We start from the raw sequence: 20081 nt of genomic DNA, 5'->3' as shown, positions 1-20081 counted from the left end.
AGAGTGATTCTTTTTAAGGGAAGCCAATTTTCATCTCTCCCATCCCACTCCTCTATCTCCAAACCTACAACTGTCTTATGTACCAAGCACTTTATGCGTTTTACAAATATTAATTCATTTAATCCTCCCAATAACCCCATCAAGTAGTTACTATTATCATCCTTATTTAACAGATGAGGAAACTGAGGCTCAGAGAATTTAAGTATCTCTTCCAAGGCAACACAGCTAGTAGGTGGTAGAGATGGCTTCTGAACCCAGGAGAACAACATACTCTTGATTCACAACACTATCCTCCCTTCCTTCCCCACTCTGAGTGATCTGGTATTTCTTAATTAGAGCTTTGAATACATGGAGGAAGTGACGGAATGAGGGTACCTCCAGGCATTGAATAAATGAAGAGAGTCAGACATCAGAGCATCTTTTGCATTGTTTATAGATACCATCCTTTATTAAATGCACAAGAGAAAGAAATGAAAGGAAGATAAAATCTGTCTCTTCGAATCTGAGTCATGGATGAATTTTTGGATCAATTTTCACATGCATATCACACCCCTTGAGCCATTCAGATAAATCATGGCCAGAACAGTGTAGCCTCCAAGAAGTCCTGGGAAATGAAGGAAAGGAGAGAGGATGAAGTGGACAGGTTGATGGGGTGGCAGTGACACTATCCCTGGCTGCCCATGGTCTGGGCCATCCCCATGAACTTACCAGGCAGAAAGCCCATTCTGTGAGGACACAATCTGCTTGGCACACCTGATGTCATCCAGAATATGGCGATTGAGCAGGTCTGAGGGGGAAGAGAGGGACATGGTGATCTGGTGCATTGGGGATAGGATAACAGTGAATGGAGGGCCCAAGGGTTTTGGGTTCCTTGGGGCCTGAAGAACCTCAACCACTATGTTGACTGATTCTTGATGACCTTGATTCTCTTGTCAGTTGGTTATGAATGATCTTAATCACCATGTTAGCTGGTTCTATACAACCTTAACTCATTTTGACTGATCCTGGATGATCTAGATTGTCATGTTGGCTAGTTATGAATAACCCCAACCTCCATACTGTCTGGTCCTTGACAACCTCAACCTCCATTTGGGCTGGCCCCAAATAACCTCAGTCTCCATTTTTTCCTGTCTTGGACAACCTCAACCACCATTTTGGCCAACACTGAACAACTTTAACGGCTATTCTATTTTGTCCTCAACAACACCAGTCTTATCTGGAAAGTTCTGTCATTTCTGCATGGAGGTTATCTGTTTCTGTTTCTAGAACCAGACACTCTGCTTCTTTCCTCGGGGCCTGGGTAACCTCAACCCCAAATCAGGACAGTTTCTAACTCTGTTCCACATGGAGGTAAGTTTCCTGTTTCCTGAGTCTAAGAAAACTGCAGTGTCCATTCTGGGTGAGGATTGGGAGCTCTGAGCTCTTCTGTCCTAAACAACCTCTCAGGATAGTCTGGGTAGGTGTAGAGGATGGTGTCTTTAATAGCTCAGGCAACTTTTCTCCTTTTCCCATCATTTTTCTCTTGTTGCAGGAGATTATGGCTTAAACAACCTTGCCCTCCATGTGTGGGAGAGTAGGGCCCAGCAGGGCTTCAGTGGGTCCCCAGTGCTGACTTACCATGACAATCCATGTGGCAGAGGTTCTTGGTGGGTGTAATGCCATTGTCACACCACCAGGCAGAATTCAGTTGGAAAATGCCATATTCACTGCTGCCATCAGGATTGTGGTCCACGAAGGCGGTGTCAAAGCCACTCTCATAATGAGCCATGCACAGCCCTGGGGCAGGGAGAAGGGAGGCAGGGAGTAGGTATAGAGCTTGGGAATAGGGAAGGATAGGATGGGGGGAGGACAGGGATGGTTGTCCTCTCAGTTGTGAGGGTGGTGATCTTGGTTTAGTGGTGGTGATGTTGGTGATTCTGGTGAGACATCAGTGATGGTGGTAGCGATGGTATTCATGATGGTAACAGTGGTGATGATATTGATTGTAGTGATGGTGTTGATGGCAGAGATGGAGGTGATGGTTGTGAAGGCAATAATGGTGGTGGTGTTAGTTAAACTACTCAGCATAGTCAGTCAGGGAGTGACTCAAGGGATCATGCCCAGGCCTGGAGAGGTGATAAAGGACAAGAGGGGGCCTGGGTCTGAATGTGGTGGGTGGCTCAGAGTTTGGATGGGATTTGGGGCAACTGGATTCTCACAGTCTCCAACGCCATAGCCCTTGTAGCCGTTCAGCCCTGCTCTCTCCAGTCTTGCCGCCAGCTCGCAGCGTTCATAGATCTTGGCATCCACAGTGACAACCATCAGCGTGGCCAAGGTCACTACCACAGTGCCCCAGGCCTTCATTATGGCACCTGTAAGCCCTCCCAGGTGACTTGCTCCAGACTCACCCTGTGGTGTTCGGAATTAGGGGCATTCTGGAACTCTGGGCTCTATGAGCAAAGGTCTAAGTGGCAGATTCTGGAACACGCAACACAGAAGCCTGAACATCGCCCAACACTGTTGCATTGGGGATTAAAGGCCCCACCTCCCAACACTGTTGCATTGGGGATTAAGTTTCTGACATCTGAATTTTGGAAGGCACACATTCAAACCATAGCACTCATCCTTGGTACCTTGTTCACCTCTCTGCACTTAAAGTGCTGTTCCATCCTAATTTACTGGAATGTGCCCCACATTTCATATTACAAATGGCGTATTACATATACATTCTTATGCTTGACTGCTTTTTCAACTTCATTCTCATTCTGCCTTTTGTTCCTCCATTCACTTACACTGCCTTTCAGCCACTTATATTCACCCATACTGGGCCTCATATTATCGCAATTCCCCACAGTCTACTTAGCATTACCCAAATTCTTTCATGTCATATTCCTTCTTCACCCCACTCACTCTCACTCAGACTCATTCCCTATCTTTGCCTCTATTTCCCGCCCCTGCATCAAATGACTCTGGCTTACTCGCACGTGGCCCAGCCTTCAGCTTCTTTCATTGACCCGGGGCCTCATTATTTCCCCCCTTCACTCCCCTTCTTCCCCTCCTTCACCTCTATTCTCTCAGATGCTGTCCCAGGAACACCCCCATTTCCTGGAGCTCTGTCCCTATTACTCCCAAACACTAGCTGAAGTTACCCACATATACTTAGCCTACGCTAAGTGAGCCAAGATCGCACCACTGCACTCCAGTCACTGTTCTTTCTCAGTTTTCTCTTCATTGTTTCCATTTACTCTTACTCTGCCTCTCACTGCCTCATTCATTTAAATCTATTCCCATTGTAACCCCTATCACCCTCTTCTTGCTCATATTCTGCTCCTGATTCATGGCTGCCATTCTGCCTCCCAGTACCCGCGTTCTGTCACACTGTGCCTCAAATTCGTTACTTTTGCTCACATCGGGCTCCCCATGTTTCCTCGCTTTACTCACCCGAGGCCATGAAGCCTTCGTCCACTCTCTGCCTCACAATACCCACGTTCACCCATCCTCTGCTCTTCACTTTCATTCCCTCTCACTCTGCCCAACATCACCTCCATTCATGCGCACTCTTCAGCTCATTCACATTTGCCGATTCCCACTGGGATCCCTGTGCACCCACGTTCCTGGGCTACTACGCTGTATAACGCCCATGTAATCCCAGTCATCTCTAGTCATCCTTCTCCCTCGTAGCACCCACACTCAAACTCGGCCTGCTTCACATTCTACCATGTATCCATCTCCACTCTTTTATTCTGTCCCTCCCGCACCCCATTCTTCCCTTTCCATCCCACATTACCCCCATTCACTCCTACTGTCTCCCTAAATTCCCCTCTCTTCATTCATCTTGTGCCTCATAAAACCACCATTCACACTCTAATCCTCAGTACTCACATAAACTCCACTCACATTCACCCCCTTCAGTTGCCCCATTCATTCAGAGTCTGCTCCCACTTTCACCTTTTTTCCGCTGAGACTGTGCCTCATTTCCCATCATTTACTTAATCTCATCATAATCTCAAATTCATTCATAATTGAATGCATGCATAGTCATTCCCTCACTTTGGCCCACATCCACTCCACTCTGGTGTTCATTCACCTCCATTCCATTGCCCTTTGCCTCTCCTTGCTCTCATTTACTCCCAATTTGCCCTTCAGTCACCATTATTCATGCCCCTCACCCACCAGTCCCATGTATCTCCTGTTCACTGACACTCACATTGGCCAACACAGAAGCATCTGATGGATTGCTCAGGATTTGATTTGGCTGCACGCACCAACCCCACCACAAACACCAGTGGCTTCAAGAGGAGGGAAGCAGATTCCTCTTTTGGAGGCAGGTAATCCAGGGCTAGTGTGGTAGCTCCAAGGTCACCAGAGACCTGGCTCCTTCTGTGCTGTTGCTCTGTCAGCCTCACCTGCTGCTTCTGGTCCAAAATGACTGCTCACAATTGGCAAGGCTTTTGTGGTCTTGATAAAATGTATCATAAGAGCAATTGTAATGATGACTCGCCAGCCACGTGGGGGCTTCTCTCATTGTCTTTGGGTGGGAATGTCATATCATGCAGACTCTCTGGTGGGACCAGCCACCTGTCAGCTTCTCACTCTCCTTCACCTACCCACCTGCTGCTTAGATTACTGTATGAGGAGGTCACACCTGTAGGGAATGATGGTAGAGGATACCCAGGACACAGAGTGGGAGTCCTCGCTCTGCAGCAGCAAAGTTAGCCTCACATAGCTTGTGCATGCACACTGTGGGCTCTCGGATAGTTTCTGAGGGGCTGTATCACTGGCTCCTCTGCCCCCCAACTCCCACCAACCCTAAAAGATTTCCTCCTTTGTGTAGGTGTGTGTGTACAAGGTGGTTGGAGATGACGTTTAGGTGCTAGAAGGGGCGACACTTGATGGGCCCTAAAGGACCAGCCCTTTCTATTTTCTACCTCCTAATGCATTGAGAGAGTGGATAAATTGTATACCCAGGAGGTGCTGATGTGTCAGGGAGCAACAGATGTGAGTTCCTTTTTTACTTTCTTTCTTTCTTTGTCTTGTCTACTGGGAAGCTCCATTCCTTTTGTTGTTGTTGTTGTTTGTTTGTTTTTTGTTTTTGAGATGGAGTCTCACTGTGTTGCCCAGGCTGGAGTGCAGTGGTGTGATCTTGGCTCACTGCAACCTCTGCCTCCCGGGTTCAAGCGATTCTCCTGCCTCAGCCTCCAGAGTAGCTGGGATCACAGGCGTGCTACCAAGCCCGGCTAATTTTTGGTGTTTTTAGTAGAGACGGGGTTTCACCATGTTGGCCAGGCTGGTCTTGAACTCCTGACCTCAGGTGATCCGCCTACCTTGGCGTCCCAAAGTGCTGAGATTACAGGCGCACGCCACCGCACCCAGCCCAATATATGTGTATTTTTAACGTTACTATATAATGCTAGATTGCTTCAGACTGGTCTTTACAGATCGGATCCTTCTTATGGTTTCCCATATGTCCAGAATGAAATATGAGCTCCCTGGCCAAGGAGGCCCTACAGCACCTGGCCCCAGCCTACACCCCCTACACTCCCAACACACTGACACTGTCTACTCATCCAGAAAAAGCAACCTGTTAGCCACCACTTAATATACCCCTTCACCCCCGGTGTGTGTGTCCCACATCGCCATTTATTTTTCAGCTTGTTTGTCTGCATACCGACCCACCGTCCTTCAAACGCTACAACGTAAACTCCCAGTCCTGGCCACTGGATGAAGCCAGTGGCTTTTCCCTACCTCCTACTCTTTGTGCACGCAGAGCAATTTAGCCACGCATCCCGCCTTCCCGTTATTTTACACCTGCAACCCTGTTGCTGCCCTCCAAGTTCAAAGTGCGAAATTGCCGCCTGCTAGAATCTTTTCCTTAGTTGTGCACTTCCCCTCCCCGCCCTGCCGTAAGAAAATTGGTGTCTGAAGTCTTAGGAGTGCCTGCCTCTGCATAACTAAGTAAACAACCGCTTTGCGACGCAGCCCCAGCAGCAAAAAGACACGGTGGGCACGGCCATCTCGCCTGGAGCAGTGACGTCACCGGCAAGGCTACCTTCCCTCTGCGCCTGCGCTGTGGCCCCATGTTGACTATTGGCGGACGGGGTCTCAAAGGCGCCACTGAGCGTGCGCAGAACCGACCCCTGCAGCCGTTTAGGCTGCGGTGCCAAAGAGTCGGTCCCGAAGCGGAAGTGCTTGTTGGGGCCAGGCTTTGTAACGGTCTCCTGAGCAGCGAGCAGAAAATCTGTTATCGAGAGAGAGTGAGGTTGAGGGGGCAAGTGCTAGGGGTCGTGGGCTGAGTGATGGGGAGTTCTGTGGGATCAGTGAAGTGGGAGTTGGGGGTTGAGTGATGGGGGACCGAGAGGTCAGTGGACGAGGTTCTAGGGGCTCACTGGTGAACAAAGTTATGAGGGCTAAGCAGGATTAAATGGGGCTTATTAAACTTTGACTTTTACACATTTTCCAGCACAGTGACCTGCCCCTAAGGGTTCATGCGCATCCCTCAGACCCCTCTTTAGACGCGCCCCGCTTCTCCCTCTGCCCTCTCCCCTTGCCCAAGCCCCGAGGTGGGGGCCTGGTGTGAATGCTCCGGCCGAAGTGAACCTGCACCCCCGCACCCGAAGGCCTCTTTCCGGCTCCTGGGCAAGGCGGCCCCGGTGAGGTGAGCAGAAGGAAGGAGAGGCACCTGCGAGGTCTCACCTGACCCCGGGCCTCGCCCAGAGTTGGGGGCCTGGGAGGAGGGGTAGGTGCGGGGTCTGAGGGAGATGGGGGTAAAATGTAATTGGGATAATAGTTTTAGAGTGTAGTTTTTTTTTGGCATTTAATAAATAACATTTGAATTATAGATTAATTCTGAAATAGAGAAAAAGAAAATCAACAGGAACTAATTCTTCCCCCACACATTTAAATGTCCGTTTTTAGACATTTTTGGTGTGTATAGGGGTATGCCTTTTAAACATTTAACATATAACTTTAAAATGGATTCCCGCAGTTTTAAAACCTACTTTGTAATTCACCTTAAGATTTTTTTGTACACCTTTTAAAAACGTTTAGTTGAGATACATATACCACAAAGTGCATAGATACTGTACAGTTCCATATAACGCTTTTAACAGCTTTGTAGCATTTTATCTTTTATATTTTGTTATTATTAATCCCTTATGGGTCATAGAGGATCGTTTAAGTTTGGCATTATTGAAATCAATGCTGAGACGTGGGTACGTGCAGAGAAATTATGATACATTATGATAAATTATTTCCTTAAGGAAAATACCTACAAATACACTTTATGGGTCAGTACACAATTTAATATACGTGTATATAAAACCTTTTGTGTTCAATGTTCACATGAAGACTGAATAATACACAGATTGTTAAAATCACATGGTTGCCCGGACTCTTCCAGAGAGCAGTCTGATGGCCAGCTGATGTGAGGGGATTGCTAGGCAGCTAATTCTGGGCACTGAAAGTCTGATGGGGTCTCCTCATCTGCTGTACTCTTCTCCACTTGTTCCAGCTCGGCCGTCACACATCTCTGCTTTTTCCCAAGAAGAGCAGGAAATGGCCAAACCCCAGGTAAGTATGTTGTCTGTTTCTTCATTCCTCTATTTTACTGTGGATGTGATGAAATATGTGGAAATCCCTGCCATAAAATAGGAAAGTATTTGTAAGTAAGGATTAGGATCAGGCAAAATAAGAGACAACAGATCAAGGCCAAGTTAGAATGTAGAGGTGTGCAGGACTCAGGGTGTAACAGATATTGATGTTGGGCTGTCAGTTTCTCTTTGAGCCTTCTGGTAGCCAAAGGGAAACATAACCAGTACCTTGGCTCACCTTACTCATCAGGAGAGAGCACACAGCCTTCATGGGAAGTCAAGGTTGCCTGGAATTGTGTTTAAAGGTATTTCTTTGCTGGGTCTTCATGTGGATAGTGCAGTTGCCCTCAACCACAGCCTGGTGACAAATGCTTTCCTGCAGATATGTGCTACAGCTTTCCTCAGTGAGCTGGAGACATCATGTCAAAATGTAACTTGGGAATGAAATCTCTTAGGGAACCTGCTTGTCTTTCCAATGATTTTCCTGAAGCAATTTTCTTAGTCGGACTTTGAATTATCTTTTGTCCAAGAGACAAAATTTTTTCAGATACCTGCAGCCCACCATATTTTTTCTTTCACTTTAAACATTTTTATTTTTTAAATTAACATACAGTGAAATTGATTTTTGTTAGATTGGTGTAACTAATCTATAGGATAGATAATAGTTTCATCACCCCAAAAAAACTCCTTCATGCTACTCTGTTAATAGTCATATCTTCCCCAACCTGTAACCTCAGCCAGCGGTAGGTCTGTTCTGTGTCACCGTAGTTTTGTCTTTTCAAGAATGTCATATAAGTGAGGTGTCATGTATTATGTAACCTTTTCTTTCTGAGATGATTGATTTATATGCAATTGAAAGAATAATACAGAGAAATCCTGTGTACTCTTTTCCTAGGTTCCCCCAATGATAACATCCTGCAAAAACCATAGTACAATATCAAAGTCAGGATGTTGACATTGATATGGTCAAGCCCCATCATCGCAAGGATCCCTCAAATTGTCCCTTGTAGCCACAGCCACTGCCCTTCCTCCCCCATACCCATTCCTAAACTCTTGGCAGCTACAAATCTGTTTTCTGTTTTGGGAATTTTGTCATTTCAGGAATGTAATAGAAATGGATCGTATGGTATGTGACCTTTTGGGATTTGTTTGTTTGTTTCCACTCAGCACAATTCCCTGGAGATTCATCAAAGTTGTGTGTGTCAGTAGTTGTTTCTTTGTTATTGCTGAATAGTAGTCCATGGTATAAATGTACCACAGTGTATTTATCCATTCACCTGTTGAAAGACATTTGCGTTATTTCCAGTTTTTGGCAATTATGAGTAGAGCTACTTTAAACAATCATGCACAGGGTTTTGTGTGAACATAGGTTTTCATTTCTGTGGAGTAAATATTGGATTACTAGGTCATATGGTAAGAGTATGTTTAACTTTTTAGGAATCTGCCAAATTATTTTCTAGAGTGGTTGAACCATTTTTCATTTCTCCCAGCAATGTATGAGTTCCAATTGTTCCATATTTTTGTCAGTACTTGGTATTGTCAGTATTTTTTATGTAGTCATTTATCTCATAATGATTTTAATTTGCATTTCCTTAATGGTTAAAGATGTTAAGCATCTTTATATATGCTTATTTATTTTTGGTCTATCCTCTTGATGAATGTCTGTTCAAAAGTTTCCGCCCATTTTTCAATTGGATTTTCTTGCTGTTGAGTTTTAAGAGTTCTTTATATATCCTTTACACAGGTCCTTTGTCAGATACATGGTTTGTAAATGTTTTCTCCAAGTGTATTGCTTGTCCTTTTCCTCTCATAACATTGTTGTTTGCAGAGCAAGAATTTTTAATTTGGAAAATTTCCAATTTATGAATCATTTATTTATGGGTCATGCCCTTGGTGTCATGTCTAAGAACTTTGCCTAACACTAGGTCATGAAGATTTTCTCCTATTGTATAATTTTATAGTTTTAGATTTTACATTTAGATAGATGATTCCTTTTGCATTAATTTTTTTTTTTTTGAGATGGAGTCTCACTCTGTTGCCCAGGCTAGAGTGCAGTGGCGCCATCTTGGCTCACTGCAACCTCCACCTCCTGGGTTCAAGTGATTCTCGTGCCTCAGCCTCCCGAGTAGCTGGGACTACAGGCATGTGCCACTACACCTGGCTAATTTTTATATTCTTAGTAGAGACAGGGTTTCACCATGTTGGCCAGGCTGGTCTTGAACTCCTGACCTCAGGTGATCCGCCCACCTCGGCCTCCCAAAGTGGTGGGATTACAGGCATGAGCCACCGCGCCCGGCTCTTTTGCATTAATTTTTGTATAAGGTATGAGGATTAGGTCAGGTTTCATCATTTTGCATACGGATTTCCAATTGTTCTAACCCCAATTGTTGAGAATTTTTTTTTGCTTTATTATTTTATTATTTAATGTTTTAATTTTTTTTTTGAGATGGAGTCTTGCCCTATTGCCCAGGCTGGAGTGCAGTGGTGCGATCTCAGCTCACTGCAACCTCCGGCTCTCAGGTTCAAGCAATTCCCCTGCCTTAGCCTCCTGAGTAGCTGGGACTACAGGCATGTGCCACCACGCCTGGCTAATTTTTGTATTTTTAGTAGAGACGGGGTTTCACCATGTTGGGCAGGCTGGTCTCGAACTGCTGACCTCAGATGGTCTGCCTGCCTCAGCCTCCCAAAGTGCTGGGATTACAGGCGTGAGCCACTGTGCCCAGCCTTATTATTTTAAATTGACACATAATAATTATACATATTTATGGGGTATACTGGGATGTTTTGGTAAATGTCTACAATGTGTAATGATCCAATCAAGATAATTAGCATATCCATCTCAAACATTTATTTCTTAGTATTGAGAACATTCAAAAATTTCTAGCTATTTGAAAATATGCACTAAATTGTTGTTAATTATGGTCACCCTACAGTGTTGTCGAATGCTAGAACTTATTCCTCCTATCCAGCTGTACTTCTGTATCTGTTAACCAACCTTTGGCTACCCACCCCCCAACCCTTCCCTGCCTCTAGTAACCACTGGTCTTCTATGAGAACAACTCTACTTGTATGAGAAGAATTTTTTAAGCTTCTGCATATGAGTGAGCACATGCAGTATTTATCTTTCTGTACCTGGCTTATTTTACTTAGGATAATGTCCCCCAGGTTCATCCATTGTTGCAAATGGCAGAATTTCCTTCTTTTTTTTTTTTTTTTTTTGAGATGGAGTCTTGCTTTGTCACCCAGGCTGCTTGGCTCATTGCAACTTCTGCCTCCCAGGTTCAAGTGATTCTCCTGCCCCAGCCTGCTGAGTAGTTGGGATTACAGGCACCTGCCACCACGCCTGGCTAATTTTTGTATTTTTAGTAGAGGCGGGGTTTCACCATGTTGGCCAGACTGGTCTTGAACTCCTGACCTCAGGTGATCTGCCTGCCTTGGCCTCCCTAAGTGCTGGGACTATAGGCATGAGCCACTGCTCCCGGCCTGAATTTCCTTCTTTTTAAAGGCTGAATGATAGTCCATTGTGTATATATGCCACATTTTCTTTATCTGTTCATCCACTGATGGAAACTGAGGTTGATTCCATAACTTGACTGTTGCAAATAATGCTGCAATAAACATGGGATTGTAGATATCTCCTTGACATCCTAATTTCAGACCCTTTGGATGTATACCCAGGAGTGATATTACTGCATCATATGGTGATTCTTTTTTTTTTTTTTTTTGAGACGGAGTCTCGCTCTGTCACTTAGGAGTATAGTGGTGCGATCTCGGCTCACTGCAACCTCTGCCTCCTGGGTTCAAGCAATTCTTCTGCCTCAGCCTCCCGAGTAATTGGGATTACAGGCGCCCGCCACCACGCCCAGCTAATTTTTTTGTATTTTTAGTAGAGACAGAGTTTTGCCATGTTGGGCAGGCTGGTCCTGAACTACTGACCTCAGGTGACCCACCCACCTCGGCCTCCCAAAGTGCTGGGATCACAGGCGTGAGCCACCACACCCGGCCTCCTCTAAGCACGTCTTTAGCTGCATCCCACACATTTTCATATGTTGTATTTTCATTTTTGTTCAGTTTGAAGTATTTTCTAATTTTCTTTGAGACTTCCTCTTTGACCAATATATTATTTAGAAGAATGATGTTTAATTTTCAAGTACCTAGGGATTTTCCTGTTATCTATTACTATAAACAAATTCATTATGTTCTAAGAACATATTATCCTTTGCGTGATTTCAGTTCTTTTTCACTTGTTAAATTTGGGTTTCTGACTCATGATATGGCCTTTCTTGGTGAATGTTCCATGTGCATTTGAAAAGAATGTATATAAAAAATTAGCTAGGTGTGGTGGCACGTGCCTGTAGTCCCAGCTACTCGGGAGGCTGAGGCAGGAGAATTGCTTGAACACAGGAGGCGGAGGTTGCAGTGAGCCAAGATCATGCCATTGATTGCACTCTAGCCTGGGCGACAGAGCGAGACTCTGTCTCAAAAAAAAAAAAAAAAGAGAAAAGAAAAGAATGTATATTCTGTTGTTTTATAGTGGCGTGTTTTGTATATCTCAATTGCATACAGTTGGTTGATGGTGTTTAGTTCTATATTCTTGCTGATTTTCTGTCTACTGGTTCTATCAGTTACTGAGAAAAGAGTATTGAGTATACAGTTATTACTGCAGATTTGCCTGTTTCTCCTGTCAGTTGCATCAGTTTCCCTTCATATATTTTGAAGCTCTGTTGTTAGATGCATACACTTTTAGGAGTGTTGTATCTTTTTGGTGAATTAATTAATTCTTTTTTTTGAGATGGAGTCTTGCTCTGTCACCCAGGCTGGAGCGTAGTGGTGCAATCTTGGCTCACAGCAACCTCCCCCTCCCGGTTTCAAGTGATTCTCCTGCCTCAGCCTCCTAAGTAGCTGGGATTACATGCGCCCACCACCACGCCCAGCTAATTTTTGTATTTTAGTAGAGACGGGGTTTTGCCATGTTGGCCAGGCTGGTCTTGAACTCCTGGCCTCAAGTGATCTGCCCGCCTCGGCCTCCCAAAGTGCTGGGATTACAAGTGTGAGCCACTGTGCCTGGCCGGTGAATTTTTTTATCCTTATGTCATTCATTATCCTGGATGAGTTTTGGCTCTGAAGTCTACTTTGGCTGTTATTAAATATGGTCACTCCAGTCTTCTTTGGTTAGTATTTCAATGATGTACTTTTTTCCATTCTTACTTCTATCCTACCTGTATTATTATATTTGAAGTATGTTGTGTTTTTTTTTTTTTTTAGCAGGATCTCCCTCTCTCACCCAGGCTGGAGTGCAGTGGCATGATCTCAACGTACTGCAGCCTTGACCTCCCGGGTTTAAGTGATCCTCCCACCTCAACCTCCCAAGTAGCTGGGACCACAGGCACACACCACCACGACTGGCTAATTTTTTGTAGAGATGGGGTTTTGCCATGTCTCCCAGGCTGGTCTCGAACTCCTGAGCTCAGGTGATTCGCCTACCTCGACCTCCCAAAGTGCTGGGATTACAGGCGTGAGCCACCGTGCCCGGCCAGTATATTCTTTTAGACAGCATGTAGCTGGGTATATTAGTCTGCTCGGGCTGCCATAACAAAGTACCACAGATTGGGTGGGTTAAACAACAGAAATTAATTTTCTCACAGTTCCAGAAGCTGGGAAGTCCCAGATTAAGGTACTGACTGATTTGGTTTTAGCCTCGGGCACTCTTTCTGGCTTGCAGATGGCCACCTTCTTGCTGTGCCCTCCCATGGCCTTTCCTCTGCTCACACACACAGAGAGCAAGCTCTGATGTCCATTTCTCTTATATGTACACCAGTTCTGCTGGGTTAGGGCCCCACCCTTATGACCTCATTTAACCTTAATTGCCTTTATAAAGGCCCAGTCTCTAAATACAGTCACATTGCAGGTTGGGGCTTCAATGTATGAATTTGTGGAGTGGGAGTACAATTCAGTCCATAACAGTTGGGTAATATTTTTTTAATCCATTTTGAAAACTTCTTCCTTTTAATTGGTACATTCAGTCCATTGACATTTAATGTAATTATTGATACTCTTGGATTTAGGTATTTACCACTTTATTATTTGTTTTCTGGTTTTTCTCCCTTTTTATTCCTTTGTTTCTCATTTTCTGCCTTTTGGGTTATTTGAACATTTTCTTAGATTACATTTTTATTTGTCTATTGTGTTTTTTACTATATCTATTTACAGAGTTACATAGTTTTTTTTTTGGTGGTTGCCCTGCAAATTACCATATATATTTAAGTTTACACAACATGCTTAGCATCAATATTTTACCTCTTTAAATGGAGTGTGTGAACCTTACCATCTTATAAGTCCCTTTTCCCTCTCCCCTTTATGTTTTTGTTGTCTTATGTATTAATATTACTTTCACATACATTGAAATTTCTACCAGAAAATGTTATTTCTCTTCCAACTGTCAAATGTATTTTAAAGAACTCAAGGATAATCTATTCTATTTACCCAGATTTTTACCACTTTGATGTTCTTCCTTCATTGTTCACAATCTTAAGTTTCCTTCTGATATCAATTGCCTGTTATGAAGAACTGCCTTTGGCAGTTGTTTCAGAGCAAGTCTGCTGGCAACATAGTCTTGGTTTTCCTTCCTTGAGAATGTCTTCTTTCACCTTCATTTCTGAAGGAGATTTTTACTGCATATAGATTTTTCAGTGGACTGTTGTTTTCTTTTGGAACTTTAACAATGCTGTTCCACTTCTTCTGCACGCCCTGGTTTCTCATGAGAAATCCACAGTCATTTAAATAGTTGTTCTCCTGTAAATAATATGTTGTTTTTCACTTGTCCTTAGTTTTCAGCAGTTTGGTGATAATGTGTCTGAGTGTGGATTTCTTTGGGGTTATCCTGTTTTGGACTTGCTGAGCCTCTTGAACATATAGATTTTTGTCTTTTGCCAAATTTGGGGAAGTGTTCAGGAATTATTTCTTCCAGATATTTTTCTGTACTATCCTCTTTCTCCTCTCCTTCTGGAACTCTGATGGCATGAATTTTGGACCTTTTGGTATTGTCCCAGAGGTCCCAGAATCTGTTCATGTTTCTGCAGTGTTTTTTCTATTTTTGGGATTAGGTAATTTTTATTGGTTTACCTTGAAGTTTACTTGCTCTTTTCTCTGATATCTCTGTTGTGTTGGGTCCATCAATTGGGGATTTATTTCAGTTATTATCTTTTTCAGTTTCAAAATTTTCATTTGGTTCTTTTTTTATTTTTGAGACAGCGTCTCACTCTGTCGCCCAGGCTGGAGTACAGTGGTGCAATCTCAGCTCACTGCAACCTCTGCCTCCTGGGTTCAAGCGATTCTTCTGCCTCAGTCTCCCAAGTAGCTGGGACTACAGGCGCGTGCCACCACGCCTGGCTAATTTTTGTATTTTTAGTAGAAACGAGGTTTCACCATATTGGCCAGGCTGGTCTTGAACTCCTGACCTCATGATCCTCCCACCTCAGCCTCCCAAAGTGCTGGGATTACAGGCGTGAGCCACCGCACCCGGCTGGTTGTTCTTTGTATCTTCTGTTTCTTTGGTGAAACTTTCTATTTTTTTGTTGGTTCCCAGAGTGTTTGCCCTTGCTTCTTGGGGTGTTTTTATAATAGCTACTTTAAATACTTTCTCAAATAATTCCAACGTCTGTGTAATCTCAGTGATGGTGTCTGTTGATTGTTTTCTGTCATGCAAGTTGAGATTTGATTGGTTCTTTGTGTACCATGTAATTTTGGATCGTGTCCTGGACATTTTGAAGATGGTGTTATAAGTTGGGGTTATGTTTAAATCCTGAGGAGAAAGTTGATGTTTTTGTTTGTGATAGGCAGTCAGCCTGGTTGAGTTCAGGCTGCAAGTTCTAATCAACCTTCTGTGGTTTGTGGTTTCAATGTCAGTTCAGTTTTCAAACCTATGCAGTGCCATTCAGACCTGTCCTGTCTGTGTGCGGCCCTGTGGCCATTCTGGGACCTAGGCAGGCAGTGGTTTGTCCCTTAGTTCAGTTCTCAAAGTGTTCGCTTTTCTGTTTAGGATTGGATCCATCCATGCACAGCTTGAGGATGAGCCTGGGAGTGGATAAATGATTTTATGGGGTGAACTCCTCCTCTCCATGATTTCCTGTGTACTTTTTGGTTCTCTGTGGCCCTCCTTGTCTGTCCTCCTGACAGAAAACTGAGACTCCACTTATTGTGCTATGCTGCACACTTCCCCCAACTGTGCCCGGTTCTTTTTACCACTCTTGAAGCCAGATCCAGAGGGCTGCTTCTTGAGCTCTCTCTCTCTGCGTCTCAGTGCTCTCTTCTTGGTTTGATAATGCCTTGATCCTGGGCCAGGAGATACCAGATAATAAGTGGCAAACTCACAGTCCATTTAGTGGTACTTTAAATTCTGATGTTTTCCCATAATCTACCTGCTCCTTTTTTTTTTAAAAACTTTTCAGAGTCATCAAACTGCTAGTTCATGCATTCTGTCCAAGTTTTGTTTGAGATGGAGTCTCGCTCTGTCACCTAGGCTGGAGTGCAGTGGCGTAGTCTTGGCTCACTGCAACCTCCGCCTCCCAGGTTCAAGCGATTCTCCTACCTCAGCCTCCCAAGTAGCTAGGATTACAGGTGCCCACCACCACACCTGGCTAATTTTTGTATTTTTAGTAGAGACGAGGTTTCACCATGTTGGGCAGGCTGGTCTCCAACTCCTGACCTCAGGTGATCTGCCTGCCTCAGCCACCCAAAGTGCTGGGAATACAGGTGTGAGCCACCGTGCCTGGCCTTTGTCCAAGTTCTATACTTGTATTCAGTGGGAAAGACAGGGTAGAATGTGCTTCTTCCACCTTGCTTGTGCCATCCTGCACTGCCCATGGGACCAAGATCTCGGGTACGTACTTGTGTGCTCCAGCTGCCTAGCACCAGCCAGAAGGCACTGTACCAAACCTGTCTGCCATCTCAGCTGCTTTTTACCACCATCACTGTGGGCCTTTGATAAACCATAGTTGCCATACTGCTGAACTGCCAGGCAGACTCTGCAAGCAGTTGGAAGGTTGGCTGTGCACTCATATATCTTTTTATTGTAGTTTCATTGTGGGATTTTTTTTCTCTTCTGCTGGTCTTTTTTTTTTTTTTTTTTTGAGAGGGAATCTTGCTCTGTTGCCAGGCTGGAGTGCAGTGGCACGATCTTGGCTCACTGCAACCTCCGCCTCCCGGGTTCAAGTGATTCTACTGCCTCAGCCTCCCGAATAGCTGGGACTACAGGTGCACACCACCACACCCAGCTAATTTTTTTGTACTTTTAGTAGAGATGGGGTTTCACCATGTTGGCCAGGATGGTCTCAATCTCTTGACCTTGTGATCTGCCCGCCTCAGCCTCCCAAAGTGCTGGGATTACAGGCGTCAGCCACCGCGCCCGGCCTCTTCTGCTGGTCTTATAAAAGAAATGGAACTCTTTCTCATTGCAGATGGAACAGTTGCACACAAACTACTCAGGAATCTAAAAAAAATGTGAATATAAAAAGGCACAATTGGCCAGGTGCAGTGGCTCACGCCTGTAATCCCAGCACTTTGGGAGGCTGAGGCAGGTGGATCACCTGAGGTCAGGAGTTCAAGACCAGCCTGGCCAACATGGCGAAACCCTGTCTCTACTAAGAATACAAAAATTAGCTAGGTGTGGTGGCAGGTGCCTGTAATCTCAGCTACTCAGGAGGCTGAGGTAGGAGAATCGCTTGAACCTGGGAGGCGGAGGTTGCAGTGCGCAGGGATCGCACCACCGCATTCCAGCCTGGGCAACAGAGCGAGACTCCATCTTACACACACAAAAAAGTATGATTGGTTAAATCACCCTCTGGAGAGAAGGGGACTCATCTTCACAGTTTGCTAAATGTCCCTAGGGAAGTTTGTCTCTCATTCTTTCTCTTTCCACCCCTTCCTCTGATTCCCTTTCTCCTCCCTATGTATTTATATTGAATTGGTCATTTTTCTGCTCTGTTGTTCCTGGTTCTTTCTTGGTGCTTTGAGATTCATTCTTTTATCACTTCCCTTGTGTTAGAAGAACTTCCTTTAGGCATTTTCTTAAGAGTAGGTCTGCCAGAGACAAATTCTTTCAGTTTTCCTTCACCTGAAATGTCTTAATTTCCCCTTCATTCCTGAAGGATAACTTTGCCAGATATAGAATTGGTGGTAGACAGTCCCTTTTTGTTAGCACTTGAAAAATATTATGCCACTTTTTTCTAGCCTCCGTGGTTTTTGTTGAGAAATCTGCTATCATTCAAATTGTTTTTTTGTTGTTGTTGTTTATTTTTTGTTTTGATTTTTTACCTATAGGTAATGCATTGTTTTTCTCTGGTTGCTTTCAAAATTTTTTCTGTTTCTGTAGTTTTCAGAAGCTTAATTTTGCCATGGCTTGGCATGAATTAGGGATTTGGTCAGCTTCTTGAATCTGTAGGTTTATGTCTTTTGCCAAATTTGGGAAGTTTTCAGGTATTATTTCTTCAAATACTCTTGTTACCACCTTCTGTTTCTCCTCATCTCCTTCTGGAATGGCAATGATATGAATTTGGATCTTCTGTTATAGTCCCATGTATCCCTGAGATTCTGTTCATTTTTTTTTTCAGTTTTCTTTTTCTTGTTTTTCAGATTGAGTAAATTCTATTGATCTTTTCTCAGGTTCACTAATTCTGTCCTTTGTCATCACCACTAAACTATTGATCTCATTCAGTGAGTTTTTATTTGCTTGTTGTATTTTTTGGTTCTATAATCTCCATTTTGTTCTCTGTTTTATAACTTCTGTTTCTTTGCTGAGATTTTGTTTTTATCTCAGAAGAACTTGTAATCATGGGAGCATTTTTGTGTTGGCTGCTTTAAATCTTTGTAAATTGTTACTGGGCTGAATTGTGTCCTCCTCAAATTCCTACATAGGTACCAGAATTAGTGCAGAACCTCCAAGTTAAGGGCTCATTCCCACAAGACTACCTCCACTTCAGATGCCAGCCACGAGTGGGGTGCCCAGGCTACCTGCGTTTCTGCCTGGTTGACTACAAATTCAGAGATTCTCATGTACCCTTCAGGTTCAGTAATTTGTTAGAACAACTCACAGAACTCAGGAAAGCACTTATGATTATTAGTTTATTATGGTGGATACAACTCAGGAACAGTCAAATGGAAGAGTTCTACAGAGCAAGGCATGGGAGGGTACAGGGTTTCCTTCCGTGCCCTCTCTGGGTGTGCCGCCCTCCCAACACAGTGTGTTCACTGAACCAGAAGCTCCCTAACCCTGCCATTGAGAGGTTTCTATGGCAGTTCCATAACATGGGCATGATTGATTAAATCATTGGGCATTGGTGATTAACTCAGTCTGTAGCCCCTGCTCCCTCCCTAGAGGTCTGGGGGTGGGCCTGAAAGTTCTAACCTTCTAATAATGTGCTTGGCTTTAAATTCTAACCCCATCCTGGTGGGGCTCCAGGGAATGTGGTTGTGGGTGTTTACAAATGTGCCTTTCAGAGAATTCTTCTTTATTCTGGTGAGCAGCTTAGTGCCTGTGTCTGACCCATGACCAGGTGTCCCTCTCCCAGGAAACCTGTTTATTCTGGCAGACACCCTTGTGACTCTTGTCTGATCTGGGTCAAGCTTATTCCTACCAAGATAGCCACTCTCTAGGAGAGCCCTGACTGGGAGAGAAGTTAGGTTTGGGTGTGTGGGGCAGGTGAGACACAGAGGAGGCAACTCAACAGAACACGGAAAGTCACGGAGGTAGCACATTCCTCACAGGTCCAGACGGAAGAGGGCAGCACACCTCACAGGGCCAATGGGACACAGAGAGCTGACCATGACACATGTGCTCAGCCAGCGAGTGGGGACAGAGAGGGGCACGGGGGGACAGACCTGTGGGGTGGAGCCTTTTCATGGAGAGTTTTAACTGATGGGTTTGGAGCAAGCAGGTGCAAGTTCCATGGAGTCACGCTGTGACTGGAAGGTGGTCAGTGTGGCATATCTGTGCAGTCCATGCGGGGTGTGGGGATCAGAGGGGCGAGTCAAGTGGGTTGTGTCTAGCTGTCCCCTAGGGAGGTGGTCACCAGTAGGTGGTTATATAAGGCTGATATCTGAGTCGACCACATTTAGGAACAGGGAGGAGATGGAGGACTGGAGACTGTGTCAAGGGTGACTGAGTCCTGCTTCTTGTACGAGAAAGTCCAACTTATATTCAAAGTGGATGCTAAAGCAACATAAAATTCCAGGAATTCACTGCACAGGGGACAAACAGTGCTTCCTTGGCTGGGTGCCTGTTGTGTCCAGATTTTCCCCTGCTGCATCTGCATGGTGTCTGTTCTTTGGGTGAGAGAGCCAATTCTTTGGCCAGCAGGGATGAAGAACATTTCCTGGCTGGGTGCTTGTTGTGTGGGGATCCCCCTGCCGTCCTACCTGACTGCCAGGTGTCTTGAAGTGGAGAGGGAGTGTCTAGATAGGGGAAAGAAGTCTCAGGCTCAGTGGAGAAGAAGAAGCACTTCCGGTGGCTGCTTATTG

General features: G+C 44.7%; 2 protein-coding genes across 9 annotated transcripts in view; one reads left to right on the top strand and one right to left on the bottom strand.

The window, feature by feature from the left end:
* Positions 1–277: 277 nt before the first annotated feature.
* SPACA5 (sperm acrosome associated 5) lies at positions 278–3381 on the bottom strand. Its single transcript, XM_034950200.4, has 4 exons — positions 2199–3381; positions 1618–1776; positions 709–787; positions 278–604 (listed from the first exon to the last, which is right to left on the bottom strand). Exons 1-4 carry the CDS (start codon positions 2341–2343, stop codon positions 508–510), a joined length of 480 nt encoding a protein of 159 aa, XP_034806091.1. The 5' UTR covers positions 2344–3381; the 3' UTR covers positions 278–507.
* A 647-nt stretch (positions 3382–4028) lies between these two features.
* Positions 4029–20081, top strand: part of ZNF182 (zinc finger protein 182) — a 33156-nt gene continuing 17103 nt past the window's right edge. Inside the window, exons 1-3 of one of the 8 annotated variants that reach the window (XM_063601696.1) lie at positions 4029–6233; positions 6440–6634; positions 7490–7548. Coding sequence is in view for 4 of the 8 variants with exons in the window: in XM_008964555.6 (XP_008962803.2) it covers positions 7534–7548 (15 nt within the window). In the remaining 4 variants the exon portion in view is untranslated. Of the gene's footprint in view, positions 6716–7489; positions 7549–11660; positions 13040–20081 lie in introns of those variants that run through there. The other 7 variants (XM_055106684.2, XM_008964555.6, XM_034950198.4 and 4 more) reach the window with 7 other exon arrangements.

This window comes from Pan paniscus, chromosome X, assembly GCF_029289425.2.
Source record: "Pan paniscus chromosome X, NHGRI_mPanPan1-v2.0_pri, whole genome shotgun sequence".
In the NCBI taxonomy this organism is placed as follows: Eukaryota; Metazoa; Chordata; class Mammalia; order Primates; family Hominidae; genus Pan; species Pan paniscus.
This window is presented reverse-complemented; position numbering and strand designations above follow the sequence as displayed.